At 43.3% G+C, this 25,979-nt stretch overlaps 1 protein-coding gene across 1 annotated transcript in view; it reads left to right on the plus strand.

The window, feature by feature from the left end:
* JAZF1 (JAZF zinc finger 1) overlaps positions 1-25,979 on the plus strand; it is a 299,936-nt gene that overhangs the window by 249,803 nt on the left and 24,154 nt on the right. Inside the window, exon 3 of the mRNA XM_032483807.1 lies at positions 2,952-3,148. Within this exon, the coding sequence (XP_032339698.1) occupies positions 2,952-3,148 (197 nt within the window). The remainder of the gene's footprint in view (positions 1-2,951; positions 3,149-25,979) is intronic.

Raw genomic sequence — 25,979 nt, forward strand, 5'->3', positions numbered from 1 at the left:
TGCGGGGGTGAAGGTGAGGGATATGCGTGTGCATGCCGTTGTGGTGGTTTATAGTTGTTTTTATATCTGAGCTGTAAGAGTATTTATTTTATAATAAAAAGCATGAGCTGTTGATACTTTTTTTTTTTACCAGAGTAAGAGTAGACACTGCAGAGCCTCTCCATCTCAATCTCTCTCTCTCTCTCTCTCTCTCTCTCTCTTTCTCTGGCAAGAGTTTCTTTCTGACACTCTGTGCTGTCTTGGTTGATTCCTGGTCTGCTGTTCCATAATCCATCCTTCTAGACATGAGACACGAACCAGGTGCTTTCAGAGCCAGAAGCATGCAGCTCATCCTCAGGGAACCTGGAGTCAGGTAGACAGGATATACCGACATAACCACATTTATGAAGCTTTCTCTAACATAACACCCACTTCCAACATGGCAGGCACTGATACCTCGTTTAATCCTCACAACAGTCCTCTGAAGTCAGCACTGTTATTACCCTGTCCACTAGCAGGTGATCTTCCTCCATCAGGAACATTCAGACTCACAAGGTAACCAGGGGCTACCGGGCGCACTAGGTCTCTTCAGGGGAGTTGAGGGCAGAGCCACCACCTGCCAGCAGGGCTGCGTCAGGTCTTCTGTGAAGTTCTCGCTGGGACACAGGGCAGTCTGTCCCGATGCAGATATAGATGCCCCTTTGGCAGAGGTGGGAGCTGCCCTGGAATCAAAGTCCTTGCGACCCTCCCTGGGCATGCTCCGCAGTTCCCTGCAGGGGACTTGTTCAGGTACAAGACGGCCATGCTTAGGAAGCCCACGGCTCAGGCTTCCTATCAGGTATGGACTAATCGATTGTCCAGATGCCATTCACCAGACCAGGGCCAGTCTTATCATAAGCCCAGTAGTGTGTTTGGCATACCACCTTAGCAGTTACCAGAATTAACCAAAGATCAAAGTCTCTTGCAGAAAGGGAAAAGAGGTATGTTAACCCTTTACCTGCAATTATAAGTCCCATTTTACAGAGAATAAACCTGAGGTTTAGCAAGGTTAATCAACTTGCCTTAAGTCACATAGCAAGTAACAGAGCCAAGGATTTGAACCACGGCCTGCCTAGCTGCAAGTCCGGCTCTTAACGAAGATGCAACGCAAGATGTAAATTGTGCATTCCGTGCCATAGCATATCTGTGTTTTCTCACTGTTTAAAAAACTAACTTGAATTACCTACTCTGAGAGCCCTTGGTCTTCCTGGAAGAAGCAGTACGTTCACCCCTGGTTTTGCCTGCTCCCTGCCACCCCACACACCCAGCTGGAGAGGCTCCGCTCCGCGCCAGGTGGTAGTTGTCCTTAGAACAGCAAGAGAAAGCGCTAGTTCCTTGCTTGTCTCTGGAGTCCATATTTTGAGTAGAGGCTTATGAGGGGGGAAAAAGCAGTTTTAAGAGCAGCAGAACCAACTTTGGATCAGAAAATAAATGAGTACTGGGCTACCAGGTGCAAACAATTCTGTTTTGCGTGATCATTCCTTTCTTCTTTTTAAATCATCACCATCTTGTAGCACAACCTAAGAGCTCAAGACAAAGCGTGTTGCTTTATTACAGTCTGATTCAACATATAAAATCCAGTTTGTATATCTAGATTGCATTGCAAAAGCCCTTCAAGAAACGTGCATTCATGTTCCAAGTGTAAAAGTAGACATTTTAAGACACTGTAATAATATTGGAATATTGTTTCATTGGGTGTTTAAGGAACGCTGAGTTTTACCAGGCATGAGAACCAACTACGCCATTGTGTATGAAGGAGTTTGGTAGGCAGAATGTGAAGTAGGTTGGGTAAAATACTATGTTTAAGCACAGTGAGATTTGTTTATGATGAATTGTATTAAAATAGTCAAAACACAGTTGATGGGAGGGTGGCAAACAGAGAGGACTTGGGGCTACAGTTATGTTTTGGTTCTTAGCTTTGACGTTGGGCACAGATGGCTGTTTTATCATCTAAACACCTTCTAATACTCTATTCACTAGCCTTTCTGTCACAGTTTTCAGAAATGCAGTTGACATTTGCTATTTAGCTAAGAGATAACCATTTCATAGATGGTTTTAAATCTCTTATTACATGAATTTATGACATGCTAGATTATAGTGCGAAAAGAACAAAGTTGGAATATTCCTAACATAAGAGAAGTGTTGAAAGAATAACTGAAGTTTCCAAAGTGAAATTATCAGGAAAAGTCACCTGTCCCTTTATGACTAATAAAGTCACAACATAAGGCGATCTCGCTCAGTGACCTTCCTCCATGTACTAAACTCGCCCCCTTTTCTTGGTTCTGCTTGGGCAGATTTATTCAGTCACCCTGTAAATGTTGACTGGCATGTGCTTGGCAGCGTGCTAGCAATGTTATAGGGACTTGAGTCCTTTCTTGTCAGTTAATGACTGGGGAGACAAAACCTTCATCAGCCAAGAAAGTCTTAAAAACCCAAATAACAATATGAGAATCCAGAGTAATACAGAAAAGAACCAGTTTTCATGAAGCCATATATGGTCAGTGGCACAAACAAGAAATACTACTGACTTACAGGTGGAGGAAGTCTTCTCTGCCTGGGGGTGGCTAGGGAACTTTGAGAACAGGGGTACTTTCTAAGGGCTGAGCGGACCTTCCGTGAGAGGCAGCCTCATAACTGAAGGCAGTGCAGTGAGTACAGATTAAAGTCTGTGTGTGTTCATTTCCTGTAGGGAAGGTTTGCCCAGGGAAGAAAGTGTTCTTACTTTGAGGAACCTTAGCACAACACACTAGAAGACGACTTCATCTCATAGGAGAAGGGAAGCTGTTGCGAGTTTTTGAAATTGGGGCAGACCTGTGAACAAGCCCCTTTCCCAGGCTGGAGCATCTGTCAAACTCAGGTTCACTGTCATAATTCCTCCTTCCCTAGAGATGGTCCCGGTTACTCATGGACGGTCTCTTCCATTGTCGCTGCAGATTCATGACAGATGCTGCCCGCCGAGAGCAAGAGTCCCTGAAGAAGAAGATTCAGCCCAAGCTCTCACTGACCCTGTCCAGCTCCGTGTCTCGAGGGAACGTGTCCACTCCACCACGACACAGCAGCGGAAGCCTTACTCCCCCTGTGACCCCGCCCATCACCCCCTCCTCTTCATTCCGCAGCAGCACCCCGACCGGTGAGTGGCTTTGCCTTCGGGGGGGCGTGTGGGTGGGTGGGTGTGTGTGTGTGTGTGTGTGTGTGTGTGTGTGGTGTGCTGGGGGACCGGGGACAGATAATGATGATTCATACCCACCTCTTCTTTGACCCTTTACTGGTCTTTGTAGAGTTTACTGATCCATTCATCTATTTATTACTGAAGAATATTTGTAAATTATTGTTTTTAATATGTATGTGAGAAAGGTTTTATAGCTGTTTTCAGGTCTTTACCATTTGTTATGTATGAAGTGATACAGTGTCTTAGCTTTGCTTCAGTCAGTAGAGTAGATCAAACAACACTGATTACGTGTTGATTATTGCCATGTGTTGATTATTGTTGAAGCTGGGTGATGAGTACACAGGAGTTCATCATACCATTCTCCCTATTTTTGCTTAAAAAATTTTCCATGATAGAATGATTAATTAAAAAAAAAACATTGAGTGCCTCCCACATGCCAGGCCCTGAGCTACAGTAGTGAGCCAGAGGAGACCCGACCCGCTTCGTCCGGGCGGGCTGAGGCCTGGTGAAAGATGTTGGCAGTCTAGGGGCCAAAGTTACCCTCCCCCGGTGTAAGCAACTGAAAAATAAAACAGGATTCGGAGCTGAAGATTAAAATCAGCTTTGTTACTGCTTAAGGCAAAACTGCAGAATAGAACTAGGATCTGTAACAGCTGACTTCTTAGTATGTCTTCCCTGAATTGAACTTACTTCCCAAACGTTCTTTCTAAGCTTACCTGAGCGGGAGCTGACCAGAGTGCACCCTGCCCCGAGCTGAGCATGCACAGAACTTCTCCTAAGTCAGAGATCCATTAAGTCATCTCTCCGTGGGCAACAGCCCCTCCTCTTCTTTTTCCCTTCTGAGAAGTGGAGAATATATTTTCTTTCTCCCCTGTAGGTGTATAGACAGGCATTCATCAAATAAATACACCAATAAACATAACATTGTAACCATGGAAACGCTATAAGGAAGAACTCAGATAGGAAAGCATCCAGAAAGAAGTCTGACCAAATCAGGAAAGGCTTCCCTGAAAGATAAATAGGAGTCAAGTATGTAAGAGAGGACAGGAGGAGCGTCCAGCCAAGGGAACAGCATTCTGCAAAGGCTCCGTGAAGGGGAGTCTGGCAGGTCTCAGGTACTAAAGGCTGGCCATGTGGCAGGGTGTTTGCTAGATGAGGCCAAGATCTGCAGGGACCAGGGCACTGAGGGGCTTCTTAACGATTCTGGTTGATCCTAAGAGCAAAGAGAAGCCGCCTAGAATTACACCATCACCTCAGTAGCATTGCCCCCTTGACTGTGGGTGAAAATGTTTATTTTCTCTTACAGTTTATGTATTTCTGCATTACCAAATGCAAGTTCGTGTGCCTGATGCACAGTAAGGCCAAAAAAATACCAAAATGTCAGAGTTTGGAGCAGAGAAAGGTTTATTGCTGGGCCCAGCATGGAGAATGGGTGGCTTATGCCCCCAAACCCCCAAACTTCCCAAAGGGTTTTAGCTGAGCATATTTAAAGGCCAGGTGATGGAGGGGTGTCCCTGGGTGTGTGATCAGCTCATGCACCATTCTCTGATTGGTTGATGGTACCCTAGGACAGGGGCTATGTGCTCATGATCATCAAATAGTTAATTTCTTCCATTTGGTGGTGGTTTTTAGCATCTGAAAAACTCAGGAAATATGCACAAGATACTATTATCTGGTTATGTCAGGGAGGAGCTACGGCAGAGAGTATGGGGGAGGGGTCTGTCCCCAGAAGGCCTCACAGGGCCCTGCTCTGTCACACTCTTACATCCATCTTCCATCAAGGGAGGTGACTCCAGTCATTTCTTAAAGCGTGTTTCAGAATATGACTTTTGCAAAATAATACTTGGGGGAAAGGGATTCCCTAAAAAGTTTGCAGAAATGATGGGTTAGACAAAGGTAAGCTGGTTTCTTCAGTGCAGGGCTTTAATATACCTTGTTATTCTCCAAGGGGAGGATTTAGAAAGTTTTCCAAACTTAGTCACTCTGATTATAGGACCTCTTTTTCTAGGGGCATCTTGAGGGGAGTGAGGGGGCTCATGGTTGACAGACACCCTGTGTTCTGTCAGGATTGGGCATTTTGAAGACAGGATAGGTGTGGGAGGCAGACAGACCAGAGTTCCTATCTGAACTTCACCCTTTACAAATCATTAATTAGCCCCATTATTGGAGTTTTTGTGTGAGTTAAATGTGATAGCATATGCATGCATTAAACATTCAATAAACGTTCATCTCTGTGGTCCAGAGTTTTCAACTAGTTGCTTCAGGAACAGAATCATGGCTCATTCCATAGAGGATGAATTGGTTCATTTGTGTTGGGCATTTGGCCATCTCCTTAGACAGACCACCATGTTTCTCTTATATGTTGTTCTGTGCAGATTTACTTTCCAGGATCTTTGTGTGACATTTACTGTGTAAATCTAAGGGGTGCCATGAAAGTGTAGTGTAGCTCTCCAATCATCTTTTTGGGGTATTTCTGTGTATATTTATTCGTATATAATATGAATTATGGGGGCAGTTTTATACCTGGGTATGTTTTATATCTGACTTAATATGCATTGACTCATAGCCAGCACCAGATAACCATGACCGTCCCAATTAGTAATGGGAGCTTTAGAACCCCATGAACATAAAGACAGTTTGAAAGTGAGAGTTTATTATTTTTCATGTAAGAATGTTTGGAAGAAATAGAATCATTTCCTTTCCTTCAGACATAAAGAAGTCTTTCTGACACCTTGTCTATTTTAGCAATTTCCCACTGAGAGAATTAATTTATGTTGTGGTAAAGATGTATCATTTTCAGTCTGTCAAGATCATTGGTAAGTTATTTGCTGCTTGAAGAACATTCCATGTAAACATCAAAAATTAGCAGGGGAAATGGTTTCTTAAACCCCTACCCTGTGCAATTTTGATTGTGTACATTTTTCAATGTTTGAAATGTTATTTTACCTGTAGTTAGAGAGATCAGCTTATTTTGCCTGACTAATGTGGTTTCAGTCACTTTCATTGCCAGGCTATAAATAATATTCCATGTTTCTCCCTCCTAAATTCACTTTTCCAAGTTTCACATTCAAGATGCATTCCTGGTCCAGAAGTAATAGTCCTCTCACAGAAAATTTCATTTACAAAGTAATTTTTAAAATATACTGTCTTGACTAGACAGACTTAGATCTCAGTTTCATCCTAGAGTTTCAAGTACTTCTTAGGGATTCTTGGAACCAAGATTATTTTGCAATTTCTAAACCCTGGGGGCAGTCTTCTTTCCTCAACTTTCTCATTTCCTATCCTTACTTGTTTTGTTTTTTTTAGTGTATTTTTTTAAGTATTCACTTAAGGCTTAGAATGGTTTAAATCGCGGGTCAACAATTTTTTTTGTTTGTTTTTTTGTTTGTTTGTTTTTTATAAAGAACCAGATAGTAAATATTTCATGCTCTGCAGGTCCTAGGGTCTCTCAGCTACTCAGCTCTGCTGCTGTCGTGGGAAAGCAGATATAGAACCACACGATAGACCTGATGTGTTCCATTAAAACGAAAAGTTTAGGTGGAGAGGGTACAGCTCAGTGGTAGAGCACGTGCTTAGCATGCACGAGGTCCTGGATTTAATCCCTAGGACCTCCGTTAAATTTTTTTAAGTAATAAGTAAGTAAATAAACCTAATTACTTCCCCCCCCCCAAAAAAAACAAAAAAAATTTTTTAAAAAACTAAACGTTTTGTAAAACCTTATTTACTTATTTACAGATTTGGTCCACAGGCTATAGTTTGCCAGCCCCTGGTTTAAATCATAGAGGTATGGAATTTAAAGATAAACATGATTAAATTCCCTGAAAATCAAGTGTTAAAACAATTTGTACCATTCTCCTTTAAAAGTAGTAATATCTAAAGTGTAATTACTCAGGAGGAAAGGCAACTTACTTTTTTTTTTTTTTTTTTTTTTACTATATATGCTTACTGTGTGCTTTATATATGATTATTTAATCCTAACACCAGCCCCACTGAGACATTATTAATTCCCACATACAGATTAAAGAAATGGAGGTTTAATAGGGTTAACTCACACAAAGCCCCATGTCTGTCACTTCCAAAAGTGTGGTCCTTTAGTGTGCTCACACTTTCCTTCCACATTAATTATTATTATGTCAACACCTTTTTAAAAACTCTCATTAGACCTTCAGCCATTTAGCTGCCCCAGTTACTAACTTGACACTTCCAAACCCAAAATACAAAAATAGGTTAAGATACTGGAACTGTGGTTTACCTTCGCTCAGAGTCCCTCCCACTTTTACCCCAGTCTGCCATTCAAATAGCAGGTCAGAACTGAGGAACTTACCAGTTTCCTTTAGCCATGGTTTTCTTTAAGGGTGAATTAAAGCTGACTCCAGGAAGCCAATGGTTAAATATTCAGACTTGCAAACCAGTTGTTAAAAGCTTATCTTGAAGCTGGTGGCCACGGTAGGAGTTTTTACACCAGTGCAGTTGGCAGAAGCTACCTGTCAGGACTTCTCCCCTACCCCCTTTACCATTCTACCACCTTTGTATCCTTTCAATAATTGTAAATCTAATCTTAGTTTGTAGTTCAAAGGATCATGGGCCTAATTGTGTCTGTAAATAAATCTAAAGCAAAAATTAATCACCCATAAGTAAACAGTGATCATTTAAAACAATGGATTGCTCAGCCCCATTCACAACAAGGTTGTGCATCACTACGTAATGACATGGGAAGGTTTCCACATCATGGTGTTAAATGAAAAAAATTGGATTACAAAACTGTATGTGCCTTCTGATCCCAATTTTAATTTTCACTCCCCAAAATTTAACTGGGGTTACCTTAACATGATAGGAAGATGGGTGTTTATTTTCATCTTTCTCTTTTCCTGTTTTCTAAAATGATCCTGTATTATTTTCGTAACTAATATAACTGCTTAGTGCATATAATCCGAAGATATACACAGAATTACTGACCCTCCCTCCAAAAAAAGAGTTTAATGAATTTATTTCCTTCAGAATAATTTAATTGACATTCTTGGGGGGGCGGTATGAGAAAGGCCTAGGTTAGCTTTTGCATCTGCTGTTAGCAAGCAGGTTGTTTTGGTTATCAAAAGCCTGTGGCTTAATTAAGAAGGTAATTTTTCCTTTTTTCACCCCCATGTTTGCCTGCTGGATCTCTTAAAACAGTGGCTGTCAGTGAGGCTAAAGATTGAAATCACCTGAGGAAGTTTTAAACCTGCCTTTGCCTGGGCTCCACTCTGAAGACTCTGCTCCAGTTTGGAGGTGGGGCTTGGGAACTGGGAGTGTTTCAAAGCTCTCTCTAGGTAATTCAACCTACAGCCAGAGTTGGGAAACCACTGCTTTAAAATGTGACCCCTCTTGCTATCATAGCTGTGTGTTTTCTTGCCTGGGTTAGCCTATTTCCACCTTGCTTGGAGAAAGATTCCTGTAGTCTGCTTGCTTAGGCGCCAGAGGTGAGTCCAGTGGGACTGAACAGATGCTCGCCTATGCCTTAATGGAGAAGCCATGGAAAGAGTTGGCTGGATTGCTGGTTGTAATAGCACTGCATAGTCTGTCCTGGAAAATATTTGTATATGTATTTTGGCCCACTTCGGGGGAAAAATTCAAGTATTAAACCAGAGAAAGGTACCCAAGGAAATTAAACCAGTTTGTTTTCTTGTTTAGGCTGCCTATAATGAGGGTGAAATCACAGTTTGTATCTCTTAATGCATGACTGAAGTTTCTACGTTGTGTTATTTCATTTCGTGTTCCTGCCTCCTGCTGTCTGGCCTTAGAGTAGACCTCTAACGTTGCTTTACAGCTTTGGTAACCGGTTGCTCAAATTATAACATTTTGAAGTGCTCAGGAGTTACTAATAAACAGCAAATCATTTTAAAAAGTAAAGTATCAATTTTTCCCTCAGGATGGAAATTACTCTGCCATACAGGATTACAGAACGGAGAGAATTTTGCTTGACACTTAGAAGCTCTCTCTGAATGAAGTTGAGGTAACCTCTCCCTTGATCCCTTTATTTTTAGAAAATGAAATAAACTCATACAGACTTACCAAAAGCAGAAAATCTCAGGAAAAGATAACTAAGGGAAGGTCTAAATTAACATAATCCGCCCCTCTTCCTACCCAGAAGAGAATGAAACAGAAGGAAAAACCTCAGAGAGAGAAATCTCATCCTATGTAATAGTGGAAAATGAGAAAAGCTACCTGTCTTAGCCTGACTGAATTTTGTGACCTGCTTATAAATTCCTGAGGCTGTGGTTTGGTATTTCTAACAGGTTCTTCCCTAAAGAACTGACTGTCTGCGATGCTGCCTGAAAGTCTTCCTATCGAGAAAACGGCCTTGATTTATATTTTCCTTTTTGCCTAAACATGCGGTCTTAAGCCGGAGAATGACTTCATGTTGCTGTATTATCTGGCTTACATTATATTCAGGGTCACGAACACACCCTTTCCTGGCCTATGATTTGTTTGCTTGTTTGTTTATATACCGCTTTGTTCTGATCATTGACCTTTCGTCTTCAGAATTGATTGACTTGTAAAACCTTTATCCTGCTTCCCGAGTGTCGAGTGTTGTGGTCCAGGCTTGTGGCTAATGATGCTTCCTTCCCCCTCGCTTATGTGGCTGCTTATTTTTCATCTCCTCTAACTACCCAAAGTGTTGACAGAGTGAGGGGATGGCAACAATGAAATAGCATTTCCATGACTTTTCTTCGGCTACACCCTTGTAAGAGACCTTCCCAAACAAAACGTTTTCTTGACTTGAAGGAAATAATTAAATCAATGATGATCTGTAAAATATTAATACATACCTTTATAGCACTCTAGTGCACAAAAACATTCACATCACCATTTATTAATCTTACTTTAAAGACAAAACATTCGAGGTTTATTTAAATGATAACTTGCCCAAGTTCAGTGGCCCCTAAGTAAGTTTTCCACAGCACTAGGATGGAGCGTCTTCCCATTTCACATAATTTATTGAGCATCTATTGTTTTACACTGTTTCAGATACTGGGAATATAGAAAAGCAGAAGCATAGCCCTTATGGGTGAGAACTTACACCTCTTAGTAGAAGCAGGTTATACACCTATACAGCAGGCACTTAATGAACATGATATATACACAGATGGACAAAATTCTCTGTATGGATGATTAGTTAGACAAGACAGAGATATGCACAGAGTCATTCTTTCTATACTGTTTTAGTGCAGTTATGAGCTATGTGTTCACACTCACAAAATGTCTTAGAAATTGTAAGGCAAATGTAAATTCCAAAGGACTTGGAATGAGGTGCAATCAGTGGGGAGTATATTTGGGGCAGACAGTTTTAGAGCATGATCATTATGGAATGTCAGCTTAAGGAATTCATAAGCAGACTCAGATATATTGACAAAGGTGTTATGTAAACCTGGAGTTTTCTGGATCAACCTTCTAAAACTCTGGAAACAGAGGTGAAGTGGTGAGAGCTTTGGGCATCAGAGGGATCTGGACTCACATCTTGGTTCTGCTGCTTGAGAGATAGACCGCCTTAACCTTGGCAAGCCTCAGTGTCCTCATGCAGACCCTACCTCCCCATGAGGATTCATGAGATTAAAGATGAGGATGGAACTGACTCCTTGGGTCAACACAGTCTCTACTTAAACCTCCAGTTCAGAAAGAACATTAGCTTTGAAAGCCCTACTCTGCTTCCAAGACACGCTGCATTGGTCAAGAAGCCGGTGCATTCAGGAACAGCTGGGGTCAGTGGTAGAAGTGGCTGATGCGTCAGGTTGTCAGGGCTTCTTGAAGAAGCTATCCAGCACGTTCCAAACAAAAAACAGTTTTGTTCTTAACTGAATCCTGCCCTTTTAGCCAGATAGTATTTGACTAGCCCTGGCCAGGACCACTTGTGCATGTTTATTTTGCAGTTTGCACTAGCAGAGACTGTGCGTTACAGGTGGCATTTGCTAATGATCTGCTCTGGACATGGACATATTTTCCAGGGGTGGGGGGCATATCTGATTATCATAATGATATTATTTGTTACCAGAAATACAGGAGCAGTTAAGATAAGCATCTTAAGACCAGGGATGGTGGAAGTAAAGAGTTAGGAGGTCTACAGATTTTTATAGCTTGTTTTGTTGTTTTAGTCAAGGTAGCAGTAATTCTGCCCTTTTAACTGTAGCAATTCAAGGCACAAAAAAAACAGAATATTGGATGTCTGTAACAGATGCACCCACCCATCAATGAGCTCTGTCCCACCTCTTGTTGAAGGAAGCACCCACATAGGTCCAGTCACCATCACAGTCAAGGCGGGGGGGGCTTTGTCCCACCCACTCTGCCAGATGTCCCCCTGAACTTCTCACTGAGAAGATATGTCAAGGTCTTAGAGCCGTGTAAAGGGCATCTCAGAGGGACCAGGTGAGTTTTGACTAGAGCATGTGGGAGACTCCCTGCCCTCTTTCCTGTGAAGGGCAGAAAACATTCTCAAGGCTGAGGATGAGAGAAGAGGGCATCAGATGTCACTTTTCCTCCTCCCAGCTGAGGAGAGCGAGGCCTACAGAGGCCATGGAGGTTCTCCAGACCTTCTAAACCAAAGTGATGCTGGCTGAGCAGTTAGACTCTGGGTATTCACCCAAGAGGAACGGAAGCATATGTCCACAGGAGACAGGCACAAGGACATACAGAGTTATCTTTATTTGCAGTAGCCCATCTCTAGGTACATGGATAGACAAATTGTGGTCTATCCATACAATGGAATACTATTTAGCAATAAAAAGGAACAAAGTACAGTTACGCTAGGGGAAAAAAAAAGAATAGGTCTCAGAAACATTACACTGAGCAAAAAGAGCCAGATACAAGAGTCCATATGAAATTCAACTGCTGGTAGCTGATCTGTAATGATGGGAATCCGAACAGCAGTCGACTCAAGGAGTAGGGGGAGGGGGTGTTGTACACAAGAGGACTTTCTGGATTGATCAATGTAGTCCACATCTTGATTGAGGTATTGGCTACACAAAGTATACATTTACCAAACTCATTGAATTAGACATAAGGTCTGTGCATTGCACTGTAGATATTTACCTCAGTGTGAAAAACAGATTGCTGGCCCAGGCAGAAATGAGGAACAGGAGCCCAGAACTTCCACTCACTCCTTGAAAGAGCAAAGAGCATTTCCTCTGCTGTAAACAAGCCATTTAAGAACAAAGGAAGTAAATAAACGCAGTAGTTGGAGTAAGAAAATCTCTGGAATTTCCTCTTGTTGAAGAAAGACAGTAAGCAGAATCCTTTATTCTCAGCACTCTTAGCTTCAGAACTCTGCAGGAACAATAGCGTGGTCAAATAGTTGCTACACTTATTAAATTAAGAAGAGCTACTTGCCAGACACTCAGTCTCAGGCCACAGTTAGAATTGATGCCTGAAAATGTTTCTGATAGAAAATTACAGCATCTGGATCTTCCAAGATCCAAAATATTTTGCTTCCCGTGAGATAAAAGAGTGAGAATTTTGCAGGAAAGAAGATGAAAGCTGCTCAGTTTTGCCCCACATTGAGCACATCCTCTGAAACTCTAAATAAACCCTTTTCTACAGTGGGCAGCTGCTTAATAATGGCTTATCTTCAGATTTAATATTTGCGGTAACAGACAGGCATCAATAATTTATCTTCTAATGAAAATATTTTGGGAGGCAGTATCATGCCTAACCATTTACATTTAGTTATAAGCCTGAATTTCATCTCTACTTTTAACTGTGTTATTGTTTAATCAAACTCAATAGAAATAATATGTCCACTGTTAAGAATTCCCACAAGAAATCCTGACGGGTCTTTATGTCATATTTCACCTGGTGCTAGAAACACAGTTCGTGGCATGGTTTTGGCCCTCAGTGGTTGTTGCTTTTTCTTTGTCCCAGCAGGGGTCTCTGCACTGGCCAAAAAATATCCAGAAATATCACAAAATGAAGTTATTTTAAAGGGCACACCTCCTACCCCCCAAAATAATGCCGTCTCTTTAAGCTATGGTCCAGAGCTCATTCGCATGCCAACACCCATCAGTGCACACTTCTCACTAATTTTCCTCTGGAAGCAAGTCCGAGAACCGAAATATGAGTGCTAAAGAGAACGGCATATTGTGAGCAGGGAAAACGGTGCAGATTCTGCTGAAAACACAAACATGCAGACAGGCTCAGCATGGCCATGCACCTCTCCCGTGAAGGTGATGGGGATTTAACACCCGATGAATTTGCAGCCCGGCCAAATGTGTGTGTTTCCAAAGAACCCTTTTCATTTTCTTTCCCGACTGAAACACAGCATATTAAAATCAGAGAAGCCCTTTCATCTTCGTGGGTATCACAGCAGCAAACTTACTTTAATGTCTTTTCCATGTGGGTCTACTTTGAACAGTGAAGGGTCCCCAGGCGCACCCAGCTGCACAGCATTAAAGACAGAATCTGCAGAAAAATGAGAACACTTTCAGCTAATTTGTTCTTGCTAAAAAGACAATCCAGGTACAGAATCTCCCTGCTTCTGTCCCAGGGCTTTGTTCAAACTCCTTGGCAAGGCACTAAAAAGGAATTGGGATCTGACAGGACACAAGAAACTGAGTCTGTGGAACCTTGCTGGTGACGGGGATGGAGAGTTTGCTAGTTGGGTACTTCTAGCTTCTTACCACCAAACTAAGGTAGCTCCTCCTCAGAAAACGGGATGCTGGTGTTAATTTGTATTCATCAAAGCAGCAGCAAGTTGGCTTGATCTTATCAGATCAAAGATGTTTCAACTCCATTGAACTGAAAAAGTAATTGGGGGGGGGGCAAGTAATTAAGTTTATTTATTTATTTCAAATGGAGTTACTGAGGATTGAACCCAGGACCTCGTGCATGCTAGGCATACACTCTACCACTGAGCTATACCCACCCCCTAGTAATTTTTTTTTCAACCTAGCCAATTTAGGCTCTCTCTAGTATGGAAACACATATAGAAAATCACCCTGAGAAACTAAAGTTGGTTGGAGATAACTACAGGAATTTGAGATCTAATAATGCCATGATGTGCAGTGTTTTCTACCTAGATACCTAGTTATTACCTTTTCTCCCCCTAAAGGCAGCCAAGGTGTTCCAGATGCCTACAGGCAGAAGAACAAATCACTCTCAGGGAAACTGCTTTTCCTCTTGTCAAGATAATTTTGAGTAACAGTAACAGCTAGACAGCACCTGTCAGGTCATCTCTTTGCAGCCTGGGGGTTGGTGGGGGGGGTAGTTTTCAGACAGATACATTTTTGAAAATTACCATTATTTTCAAGCAACAAGAAAAAATACATATAAAACAGATTTATAACAAATGGTGAAAATGATCCTTTCTGTGTGAGATATTTCTAGCTCTCTATATGCTGTGTAACTGTATCCTCGTTAAAATCTTCATCACAGTGTTTGACTTGAAAACAATTGCATAGGATCTTAAACTCAGGGGTGTTAAAGGACCTCAACAATGCTTTTTTTTGGCTGTCCTCTTCCAGTTTCTGTGTGCTAGGCAGACACATACAGTGTTACCCAGGTTGAGCTCAGAGGCACTAACAATTACCAGGACCAGTGCCAGGCAGTCAGTTTGGGGTGATGTTTTTGAAACATGATCATGATCCCTGTATCTTGAACAGGCCTCCACATGACCCCTTTAAATGGCCACTTTCTAATATAAGAACTTAACATAAAGTTCGAAGCCATTATTGTGTTGAAATTCTCCCTAAAATTTACCTTGATGCAGTTAATTTTGGCAGGGCACACAGATGCTATGAACAGCATTTCACTGCCATTAAAAGGAAACAGTCTGAAAAAAATATTCAATTAGAGTCACTTGGTTTCAGTAATATACCTGTATGTAATTTAGAATATGCTGTGTTGTACATAAAGGAAAATTATTTTTGTAAGACTAACAAAACTTGACAAATGATTAACTTTTAAAAGCACATAAGTAAAATGGTACAGCTCAGTTGTGAGTGGGCTGCCAGAGGGCGCCTGCTTTGTGACAGGCTAGGTGAGTCCCTGCCACACCTGTGGACAACACCCCCAGCTTGGAGGCGTTTTTTGGGTTTTTTTGTTGTTTTTTTTTCCCTAGGAGATGAATAAGCCCCTTTTGGAAACTAAAACCATAAAATTAAAATTATGAAGTAACTGCAAATATAAAAATTGGTATTTAAAAGAATTTTTTAATAAATCAGAGTTTCTGTAATAACTATATAATAAGCATGCATTACAGAAACATAAATACACCACTGGTAACTGATACATAGTTCCTGGCAAGTAAATAGCAAATTAAAAGTTTATACATTTGTAAATAATCTATAGGGCTGTGTTTCCTAAAATGAATAATAAGTATTCTTAAAAAAAAAACGTTTTTTTCCTTTTTTTTTTTTTTTTTTTTTTGCCTCTCAACAAAGATCTATTTTCTAGCATTATTAAAAGAGGAAGGTTTGCCAAGACTAGAAAGCTTGTCCTTTGCCATGTGGGAGCCCTTTTGCTAAAGCTATAAATATGGCGTACTGATGAACGTTGTCATTTTAATTCTGTCAAGTAAAGAAGGCAAACTGGGAAATGAATTATGCTGTACATAAACTTGCAAGTAGCTTCATCTTCATGGTAGCTGTGCCTCTTAAAAATAGCATCTCACAGCCTCCTAGAATTTCTGTTCACTTTGTCTGCATTTTCTATTAGGTAATAGTATATTTTGGGAAGATGACAGGGCTGAGAAGTGAATGGATATTCTCTTGGAACATTTTGACTCTTTTTGTCATCTTCCAGAAGGTGGCAATTTGTGGCTCCTTCAGAGTGCTATCAGGTTCTTGTCTAGAGAGTGTTCTGAGTGGCCTGAATTTATTAACCTAATAAGCCGTACTGTTACTTAGGGCCTGTGAGCAGTTGTTGTTGATTCTCCTCATGGACAGAGCAAGACACTAAACAGAATGCGCTCTGTATGCTGGTGCTTTGCAGGCTAGTTGTAAGTCATCCTCCCTCTCGGTTCCTGACGTCCCCCCGCCGCTGGAGCTCCATGACTTAAAGTTAGTCAAGTGACTAGAGCCTGAGGTGACCAAACCTGAGGTCCTGGGTTTGATTCCCGTGTGGGCCACCCCACCTGGCTCCGTCCTGGAGCCTGAACCATGCCCTTGAGGCTAGTTGAATGTCGAACGCCAGGTAGTGCCGTCCTTTGAAGTCTCTCAAGAAAGAGATGGTGGAGATCTGGTAAATATATGGAGGGCAAAAATCAGGTTCTCAAAGATTGCCTTACCCTCTGGCTTGGCCGAAGGGGATCGAGGTCAGTGTGAAAATATGATTATGAGAAAAACCAACGCACAGTGCATGTGCGTAAAGTGCTCTGAATGGCCTCGGTGTGTTCAGTGACAGCGGCGGTATCACTGTGACACATTCATCTTCATGGTCTGTTGTGTTCTGTACAGATGTCCTTAGAATAGTCGAAAGAATGGGAGACTGACAAAGACGAATAGGTAAAAATAAATGTCTTAAGACTAAGAAGGCCTCAGGCCATTTTAGTACTTGTTGCCTGGAAAGGACAGTCTGTGACTTGGCTGCAAGGGAGTCAGTTCCACTTCCTGCTCTCTTTAGAGTGATGGTCAGAGACAGCAGCTCCCTCCCCTCCTCTGCCCACCCCAGGACAGAATTCTTGGGAGAGTGGCCGGTGGTGCAGTGGCTTCATTATATAAGTTGTCGTTCCTTAACACCCCTGAGTTTAGGAGGTGCATCACTGCCCCAGGCTCCTCCCAACAAAAGAAAGCAAAGGAGGAAAAGCAATGTGGCATAAAACGGCATCAGATCTTTACAGTGTGGAATTTAAACCAGAAGTATGTGTCGAGATCATCTTGGCTGCTATAATTTGTAAGTTACGACCAGCATTTTTTAAAAATAGAAAAGAAATAGAAAATAGGGTGTTTCACACTTAGTAAGGGTAAATATTGTCTGAGGAAACTTTTAGTTTTGTGTGTGTATTATTTTCTGAGTTGGGATATAAAAATTTTTTTTAACTGGGTCATGGTCAGAAAATTCGAAAGCCAGTGATCTAGACTCACCCCTTCATACACGTGTAGTTGTCAAGCCCAAGGTCATGTGACCAAATTGGATCAAAACAGCACCAGAGCCTGACCTTCCAGATTCCCATCCTAGTGCCTCTCCCTCTGAGTCATACTCCGGCCACGGGTGCGTTCTCATCCTCAGCTGTGTTATGATCTTAGTTCTTCGTTCATGAGACCTCAGCAAATCATAGGCATACAATTCCTTCTGGGCCTGCAGATCCTGGAATGTTCCAGACTCCCCATCTCCAGAAAGAATATAAGGTCCTTCACTAGAGCTTAACCACAAAGAGGAAGAAAAAAATTTTTTTTCTATATGTCTTTTTCTGTAGAGATTTCTCTTCATTTAATCAGTTATCCATCTTAGGCAGTAACTGAGCACTTAACAAGCCAAACCATCATTAGGTGCATCAGAATAAATAAGGTGGGAAAAGATACAGTCAATACCTTGAGGGGAAAGAGGAGAAACGATGTAACAAAGATACCAGTGAGGAAACTGTGTCTGCGTTAGTGCAGGATCATCGGAGAGCAGACAGGCGAGCATGTGGCAGAGACGGCCCCTGTGCAGAGCAGGCATGGTCTGGAAGGGCTCCCGAGAGGCTTTCTCACCAGAATTTGTTTTGCATTTGGCTATGAACCCTGGGAAGTGCAGGCTTGAGTTCCCCTCCCAGAGAGGCAGCTAACCAGAACCTAAGGCTTTCTACACAGGTGTTTTCTCCCGACTCCGTCCTGGGTAGGTGAAAATGATTTCTTTCAAGTATTGAAGGAACAGGTACCGCCGCCTACTTCTGTGGGTCCTGTAAAACCCGAAGTGAAAATAGTTGTGGGTTCCTCTGGGTTTTAGCATCATGACTTTGATATTTTTGGACGCTTTTTACCCTATTCCCGGTTGAAACCATTGTATCTTTACAAGCTCGCTTCTAAAGATCGAAATGCTGAGAAAGCTGAAATAATCGAGGCAGAAAATGGAAAGCAGAAAGATGGTCGGCTTTTCCCTACCCTCAGCCAAGTCACAGCCCTCTCCGTCAGACCTCTGGGCAGCCTTCATTTTCTGTTCCCCCCTTATTACCTTGAGTTGATTTTTCTCACCAGCACTCTTGTTCCCCTTTCCTGTCCTTGTTTTGACAGGGAGGAAAATAAACGTAGCCAGTGATAAAGCTGGGAGTGTGGTTTTCCAACCGCAGCCTCGGCCAGAGCCTAGCGCCCTCTCGGTGGCCCGCCCTCCGGAATGGTCATTAGTTGTATGGGAGTTTTCACAGGGGCCTCCCCCAGGAGCAATTTCGCCAAAGAGTAACCCTCTTGTCTAGACCGGACAAACCCACAAAGTCATCACTAACTGGGATTTCCAAGCTGCAGAGCAGTAATAGAAAAGGCTGCCTCCAGGCTTGGAGGATTTTTCAGGATAGAGCGCTCATTGTGGAAGCCTGCCCTTCACACCAGCGTGGACCTCTCCCTGGGAAGAGGGGTGGAAATTCTCCCGCAGCCTCCATCAGCCCCGGGAAGATACCCTGCTCGCCACCTCTGCTCCGTTGGAATCCACACAGCCTCGCCATCGCCTGGCGTCTTAAACCCTGGACGCTGTCCTGGATTTCATTTGTACAGTTTATTTTTGAGAACGATCCAACTGTGCCTTTTCCTTTCTTGCTTGCCAGAGCTAATTATTAATTAGTGAGATAAAAGCAATTTAATACTTGACATTTTAAGAAACAAGGCTGGCAGAACTTACCCAGAGAGAGGTAAAAAGGATGCAAACTTCTGATCCAGCGCTCTGAGCACTCAGTACTTAGCAGAGTATTGACAGCTGTGTGCACAATAGCGGTCATGAGACTGGAAAATGGAAATGTGCGCTTTGGAGGGAGAGGGGCAGAAAGGGCAGGGTGTGTCCTGAGTCCCCATCAAATTCTCAGCTAAGAGGAGTTGTGGAATCAGGTGACTGAACTTGAGTGGGTCTAGTGCAGTTGACTTTTCAGACGCAGTGTTAAAACAGAGATTACCTAAGGAGGAAAACAAATCAAGAGGTATGATTTATGGAAAAAGATAGTTACAGGGGCCCCTCCTGCCCCTACCCCACCTTGGCAAGGGGCGTTAGACTCAGCCTGTGGTGTGCGACCTGGAGAAATAAGCATAGCAATGTTAGTCACTGTGGTTAGGACACCTAGACTGTGCTGGGTGCTTTGCTGAGCACATTATTCACATCCCCATTTTATATATGAATGGGAACTGGAAGTTCAGGGATGTTAGGTAACTTGCCCAAGGACACCCAGCAAATTTGGGCACCCGGATTTTAACCCAGGTCTCCCTTTCTCCAAAGCCCACTTCTGGTAGCTCTCCTCTGTGACTCCTGAAAATGTGATTCATGAATGTGGTTCATTTGTGTGCCCTTCAGAAGTGCTCAGGGCATCCTGTGCTCCTAGAAGGATTATTTTCCAGGTATAACTAGGAGGTATTAATTGTCCTGCACGGAACAAACATTTGAGTACCTACTACATGCCCAACACATGCACAGAGATAAAAGACACCACCCCTGACTTCAAGGAGCCCCGAGATTAGTGAGGGAAGGCTGATGACCTGCATGGAACGCTAGGTTCCCTGGTAGAGGGTGTGTACACGGAAGGAGGGCACCTGCCCAGCCTTGGGGTGGGGAGTCACAGGAGGCATTTTGGAGTTTTAAGAATGAGTACATCCTTAGAATGACTATAACTCAATTAAAAAAAAGTTTAAAAAAAAAAAAAGAATGAGTACATTTCAGTCAGATGGAAAAAAAGAAGGTGTTTGAGATTGGCTGGTTCAGATAGGTGGAGAGGGAGAAAAATGCCCAGACAACAAGCATTTGCCCTGTTTTGTAATGTAATGTGAAGCCACTGGAGGATTTTAAACAGGAGAATGTCGTGGTTGGCTTTACATTTTTAAAAGATGATTCTGAGGGACAAATGAATGTTGGGGGTGGGTACATGCTGCAGCAGTAAGAGAGAAATGGGGCTAGAATAACAGGGAGGGGATGTGGATGAACTCGGGATATTTTGGAAATAGAGGCTGGAGGAGTTGGATGAGGAGCTGACAGAGGAGTGACTCCCGGGTTCTAGACTAGAGCAGCTGAGTGGGTGGTGGAACCATTTCCTGAGCAGGGGGTGGGGGGTGGGCAGGAGCACGTTTTCAGGGGGAAATACACAATCAAGTATTCTCTTTTAGAGTCAAGGCTTGATCTTAAATCACCAGTCCTTTTCTGTCATGATGTACTGTATTTCAGTAGTTCCCTAACTTTCTCAGTGACCTGTCAGCATCTTAAAAATATGGATTCCTGAGATCCACCCTAGATCCCATGAGTCCAGTTCAAAGAGTAGAGGCAGGAATTGGGAGCTTTCAGCAGCAACCAGGTGATTTTAGCACCGCTAGCCCAGAACCAGTTCAGGGACATTGCTGGCAAACCACTGCTCTGTCTCCTATTTGCCAAGGCAGACTTGACCTGAAGGCCACGTGAGCAATATTCCTGCCCAGATGCAGGACTGGTGTCACACCCACACCAGCTTTCCCATCTACCCTTGCCCAGCGAACCACGAGCCATTTTCCCAGATGATTCTGGGAAACTGAATTTTCTGAAACTGAAGTTAATGTTTTCTGACTGGCCTGATTCAGGCTATGATTCTTTGATGGTTTTTCCCTCTATGTCAGGCACATCCTAATAAGTGGGGAACCTTGAAAGAATACCATCTCCCTAAGCAGTGGGAATGTTCCCATGTATTAATGTTTCATAAGGACCTAAGACTCAGATGTCTGTCTGAATGGTCCGATCCTCATAAATCAGTGGGTTGGTTCTGGAAACCCCACAAGCCTCGGCTTTCTTGAGAGATTTATGGCACTTCCCGTGCGTGTTGGGGCCAGTAATAATATCGCAGCTCCCTCAGCACTTCTGGTTTTCGTTCCTGAGGGAGTGGCAAGGAAAGGGAGAGGTGTGCTGAACCAATACCACTTTGAGAGAAAACTGTCGAGACTTACTTTCCAAAACCTCAGAAAAAGCCTCTGGTTCTGTTAAGGGTATAACAGTTTTCTGCCCTCTCTACTTTTCTCCCTGCAGGTTTCCTAGCCTTGTCCACCCCCCTGGGCTGGATTCCGTGGTGTGGGAGGTGTGGGATCAGGGCCAGAGCTGGCTCAAGCCCATGGACACCTTCTAAGACAGGGCCGGCCTCCTCGGACAGTGGCCTTAGACCTCTAAGGCAAAGGGTGCTGAACTTTGTCAATAAATTATTTACACTGTGCTTTAAGAGTCTTCCAGAACAATGTTAATTCACTCCCCCTTGCCCTGATCAAGACTGATTAAGATGACCATTTCAGTTAGATCCCATGCCTGGCAAATCTGACCAAATTACACATTATATTGATGGAAGTGAGTATGATTTTTTTTTAGTCCATATAATCGTTGCACCAAAGTGTCTGCATCTACCTTAGCAGCATATCAGACACAAATCAAAAGTGTTATTCCAGCCTCTAGAAGGTGGGCGGCCCAGGAACTTGGGTCTCACGCCTATGGCAGCAAGGCCCGGTGCCGAGGCCTGCAGGGGGTGCAAAGGCGGATGGAACAGAGTCACTGCCCTCCAGGAGATGAGAGCCTGCTTGCAAAGGAAGACAAGTGTGCAAATAAAGCTCCTCTCAGACTCTGAACCTAAGAGCCTTAAATTATGTTTATAATGGCCAAAGGAAGGAGAAGCCCCTTTTACTTGGCAACAGTTCGATTATCATTTAATTACCTGGAGAAAGTAGCATTTAAGAAGGGCTTTTAAAGATGAGTGCAGGTAAGGGTTAGGGGGTGGGTGTGGGTATTGTGCTGGGCATTCCAAGCCCCAAAACCCACTCAGATAGCACAGAGATGTTTTGGGGACCTGTGATGGTTTACACACCAATTCGGTGTCTCGGATTCGCGGAGCAGAATACGCCTAAGTATAAGAATCTTAAATGCTAGGTTAAGGAATTTGTGCTTAATAGACTTAGCGGTGGGGAGCCATTTTTAATAAGAGAGGTAACTAATGTGATCAGAGAAGAGCAATATTATGGATTGAAGCTCTTTGGGGGAATGTTGATTTGGCAGCAGAAGGAAGATGTCTTGGAGGACGCAGAGACTGGAGGCTGGTATATCATTGAGGAGGTTATTTCAATAGCCAGGGTGAAGGTATGGAAAGACTTGGCATTCTTGATGAAGTTTCTGCACGTTGGATGGGAAATGACTCGATGTGGAAGGCTTCTCAGCGCTCTTCCGCATCACACATGCATCCCTCCCAGTTGGTAGAAGCCTGCCCACTGGCTCGACAGAAGTAAACCTCGCAGACGCTGGAATGTTTATGTGCAGCCCAAAATGGCTCTGGTCTTTTACACAGCTGTAAAGTGTATTTAACTCCCAGATATAAAACACTCCCTGACTACTGTTTCATAGCTTCATAAAACGGGGCTCAATTGTGTGGGTGCTCCATGTTGTCATCCCCTATCTTTCTACGCAAATCTGTTTCCTGGTATTGTTAGTCCAACGGGAAAAAATTCAACCCAGCGTAAACTACCTTTTTTACAAGGAGCCATGAGAAGAAAGCCCAAAAGACAATAAGGAGGCTCCACATTTATATTTTTAACCCAAGATTACAGATTTAACTGGCAGGGAAGCAAACTTGTTTTAATTATGAATGTTTTTCATTGTGGTTGTGAGTGTAAGTCAGTAACAGATGTTCGTTTCCCCCCAGCTCAACTGGTTTTAATTTTTTCTTGAACATGGAGAGAGAAATGTTTAAACGTTAGCCAAAGTTCAATTAAGATCCCTGGCCGAAGGTGGAAAATGCCTTACTTTGTTTTTTCTCAGCCGTATACCTGCTTTGGCTGCGTGTGCCACGGAGCACGGAGGAAAGATTCCAGCTGGCACAGGTTTTATTACTGCAAAGTTAATTTGCAGCATAAGCCTTTGGCGGGGAGGGGGCTGTTTGGCTTTTTATATATTTATTTATTTACTCTTTTTCAGTTATAAATAAAATTGCACTGTAAAACATTGCAGCTTAATTGCAGGAAACCCAATGCATTTTTGTGTTGTGGTTCTGCAAGCGGTTAATGGCTTGTGTTTTCTTTATCCAGAGTTGTAGAAACCTTGTATCAGGATATGTTTACAGCCAAGGCTGTGTGGCTTGGTTTATCATGTTTTTCCTGTGCTCTGTGGAACAGACGGCTGTTCGTTATTGAAAGGCCTTTTTCTGTGGAGAACGGAGTTGTTTGGGGGGGAAGCATTTTTGTAGGAGTGCAGAATGACTTCCAGAGACTGGGAGCACTCGGTGGCTATAAGCCTGAGCAGCACCTGATACGGTGACATTGCAGCCCTTTGCTTTAGCACCTCAGAAGTATGTGAGCTGCATCTTCTGAAGGGCGTCCAGCTGCACAGAGCACAGGCGACAGCGTGTGCAACTTTGCTGCCCACCTTCGGTCCTCCATGTGCGCATGTGCTTGACCAGTTCCCATTCCATGATCGGCTGAGGCAGAACCACAGCTCCACACACTTCTTTCTAGAATCCATCCCCCAAAGATTGGCACCATTATGTCATTTACATTTGGGGTTGGGCTTTCTAAACTTTGTCCTTTTAGAAAAAATATAGCCATTCGTTTCTCTTGGATGCCAAAACTTGAAGATTATGCCTTGGAAGTAGTTTGAAAGGGCAATTTACAAATGCATACTGTGCAGGTTGTTTGGGCTCTGATGACATGGCCCATTCTGGAGGTTTTCTTGTGTCTTCCCAAAGTTTCGCTGAATACCTGTCCATTAATCCTCATTTAGGCAACTGGAAAATACTTCCTTTATAGTCTGTGACACATGGATTATCCCATTAGGAAATCTGTGGCTGACATATGGCTTATGGGACTTGCAAAGGATCGTTGGTTTGTCTTTGGATAAAAAGGAGCATTCTCCTTACAGAGCAAAACAAAAGCAAGGGAAGTAGTTAGTAGACCTGAGCTGAAAAATGGGAGGTTGGCTAAGGGTTGTAATAATCTCATTACAAACGTCACTGCCCTTGGCACGCAGGACTGACTGCCTCTCCAAGGTCGACCTTTATGCCTCTGGTCGCCGCGATGGATTTGAAAAATGGACCATCTGGATTTAGTGCTGGCCACAAATCAAACTCCAAACCATAATGGAGGAGGAGGATGGGGCAGTAAAGTTATTCAGTGGCATGAAGACTTAGAATTGAAAATTCTCACCTTCATCTTTCCCTTGGGACCCAACGTCTACCTTGACATTAGAGTGACCATTTGAGAGTAGAGTTTAAACCTCTTACTCCTTGAATATTCATGAAGCTGCATCTGTGTATACAGATCATGGCTGGGGGGCATGTGGACTCAGTTAAAACTACTAAGGAAGCATCGCTAACTACCTGAAAACTTACTCTTTCAACCTTACATGCCAGAAAGTAAACAGGCAGCGTATACAGATAAACACAACCTTGGAGGACAGTGTGTGTCCACTGAGCAAACTCCTGAGAACTAGTTTTAGACAATGTAATGCACATGTCCTCTGGCTTGCAAATGCTGGGTTCCTCATTTATTTGACCTGGGGCAAGCCACTGACAGGACAGTAGCTGGGGGAAGGTGTCCAGGACCTGGGTGCTGACTTCTGCCCCTGCCTGGACCTTTGCTGAATGCGTGACCAGGGTAGGTCACCTCCCTAGTCCTCAGTATTGTCCTCTATATAACAAGAGAGGTTGGCACAAAAGACCTGAGGTCCTTTCTAGCCTTGAAATGCTGTCATCTTAGGACCCAGTGATGACATCGTATAAAGGTCAAGCTTGGGTGTTTTTACATCAGTTGGAAAGTATGTGCAGACGGTGCCCTCAGAACTTGTAGGTGTGGGAGAGAAGCACAAAACAGAGTCCAAGCTCTCTTGGAACTTAGACCTGGAAGATGTCCATGAAAGGGGCAGGTGGAGACTGGAGCGGAGGTAGAAGGGCAGGAGCCGAGGGAGACGCGAGGAGCGGAGCCGTGAGGAGCCCTCCTCCTGTAAGTTCCTGAGGGAAGAGCCAGCAGGGCGCTTCTTAAGTGAGGCTGCAGAGGCAGGCCCAGCTGGTGGAGGGTCTCGGAATACGAGATGCAGAAATTCAAAGTAAATTCTTCCTTTACTTTGCATAGAGGGTCAGATCTTGGTATAGAAATACCGTTTCGGAACTATACACGTGAAGAAAATGGCAAAAGGATGGTGAGATGGTGTCTTGTGTCAGTGTGTTTCTCTTTTTGTTTTTTATGGACAAAACCTTCTTCCTGCTGCACATTGAAAATGGTGGGTAGGGCATCTTCTGGCCTGCCCTGTCCTGGGGTCATTCTGGAAGACAGGCCAGAAGCAGTCCCTTGGCAGTCCACTCTGTGCAATTACCACACAAGGAAGCGACCCAAATAGAAACCCCTGCTGAAGTTTGATAATCCATCTTGGAAACACTGGGGAGGAAGGCGGAAGACACGGGACAAAGGTTGATGTCACCATGTTCGCGTGTCCGGGTCGGTGCCTTCAAGACACAGCTGTCTAAAGTCTCAGACACCTCTGGTCCGTCCTCCTCCATTATAATAAACATTCCCATCCAGACTGGCCATGGGCAGTGCAGAGAGAACAGAATTCAAGCACCTGATGATACTGGAGTCTGATCTGTAAATAGATGACCCATCACATTTCCATGTGAGGGTTTGGGCCCAAGTGAACTGGTCTTTTGTTATTTCTGTTGCAGCCCGTCTGGGGACCAATAGGC

The sequence above is a fragment of the Camelus ferus genome, chromosome 7 (assembly GCF_009834535.1).
Source record: "Camelus ferus isolate YT-003-E chromosome 7, BCGSAC_Cfer_1.0, whole genome shotgun sequence".
NCBI classification, from domain to species: Eukaryota; Metazoa; Chordata; class Mammalia; order Artiodactyla; family Camelidae; genus Camelus; species Camelus ferus.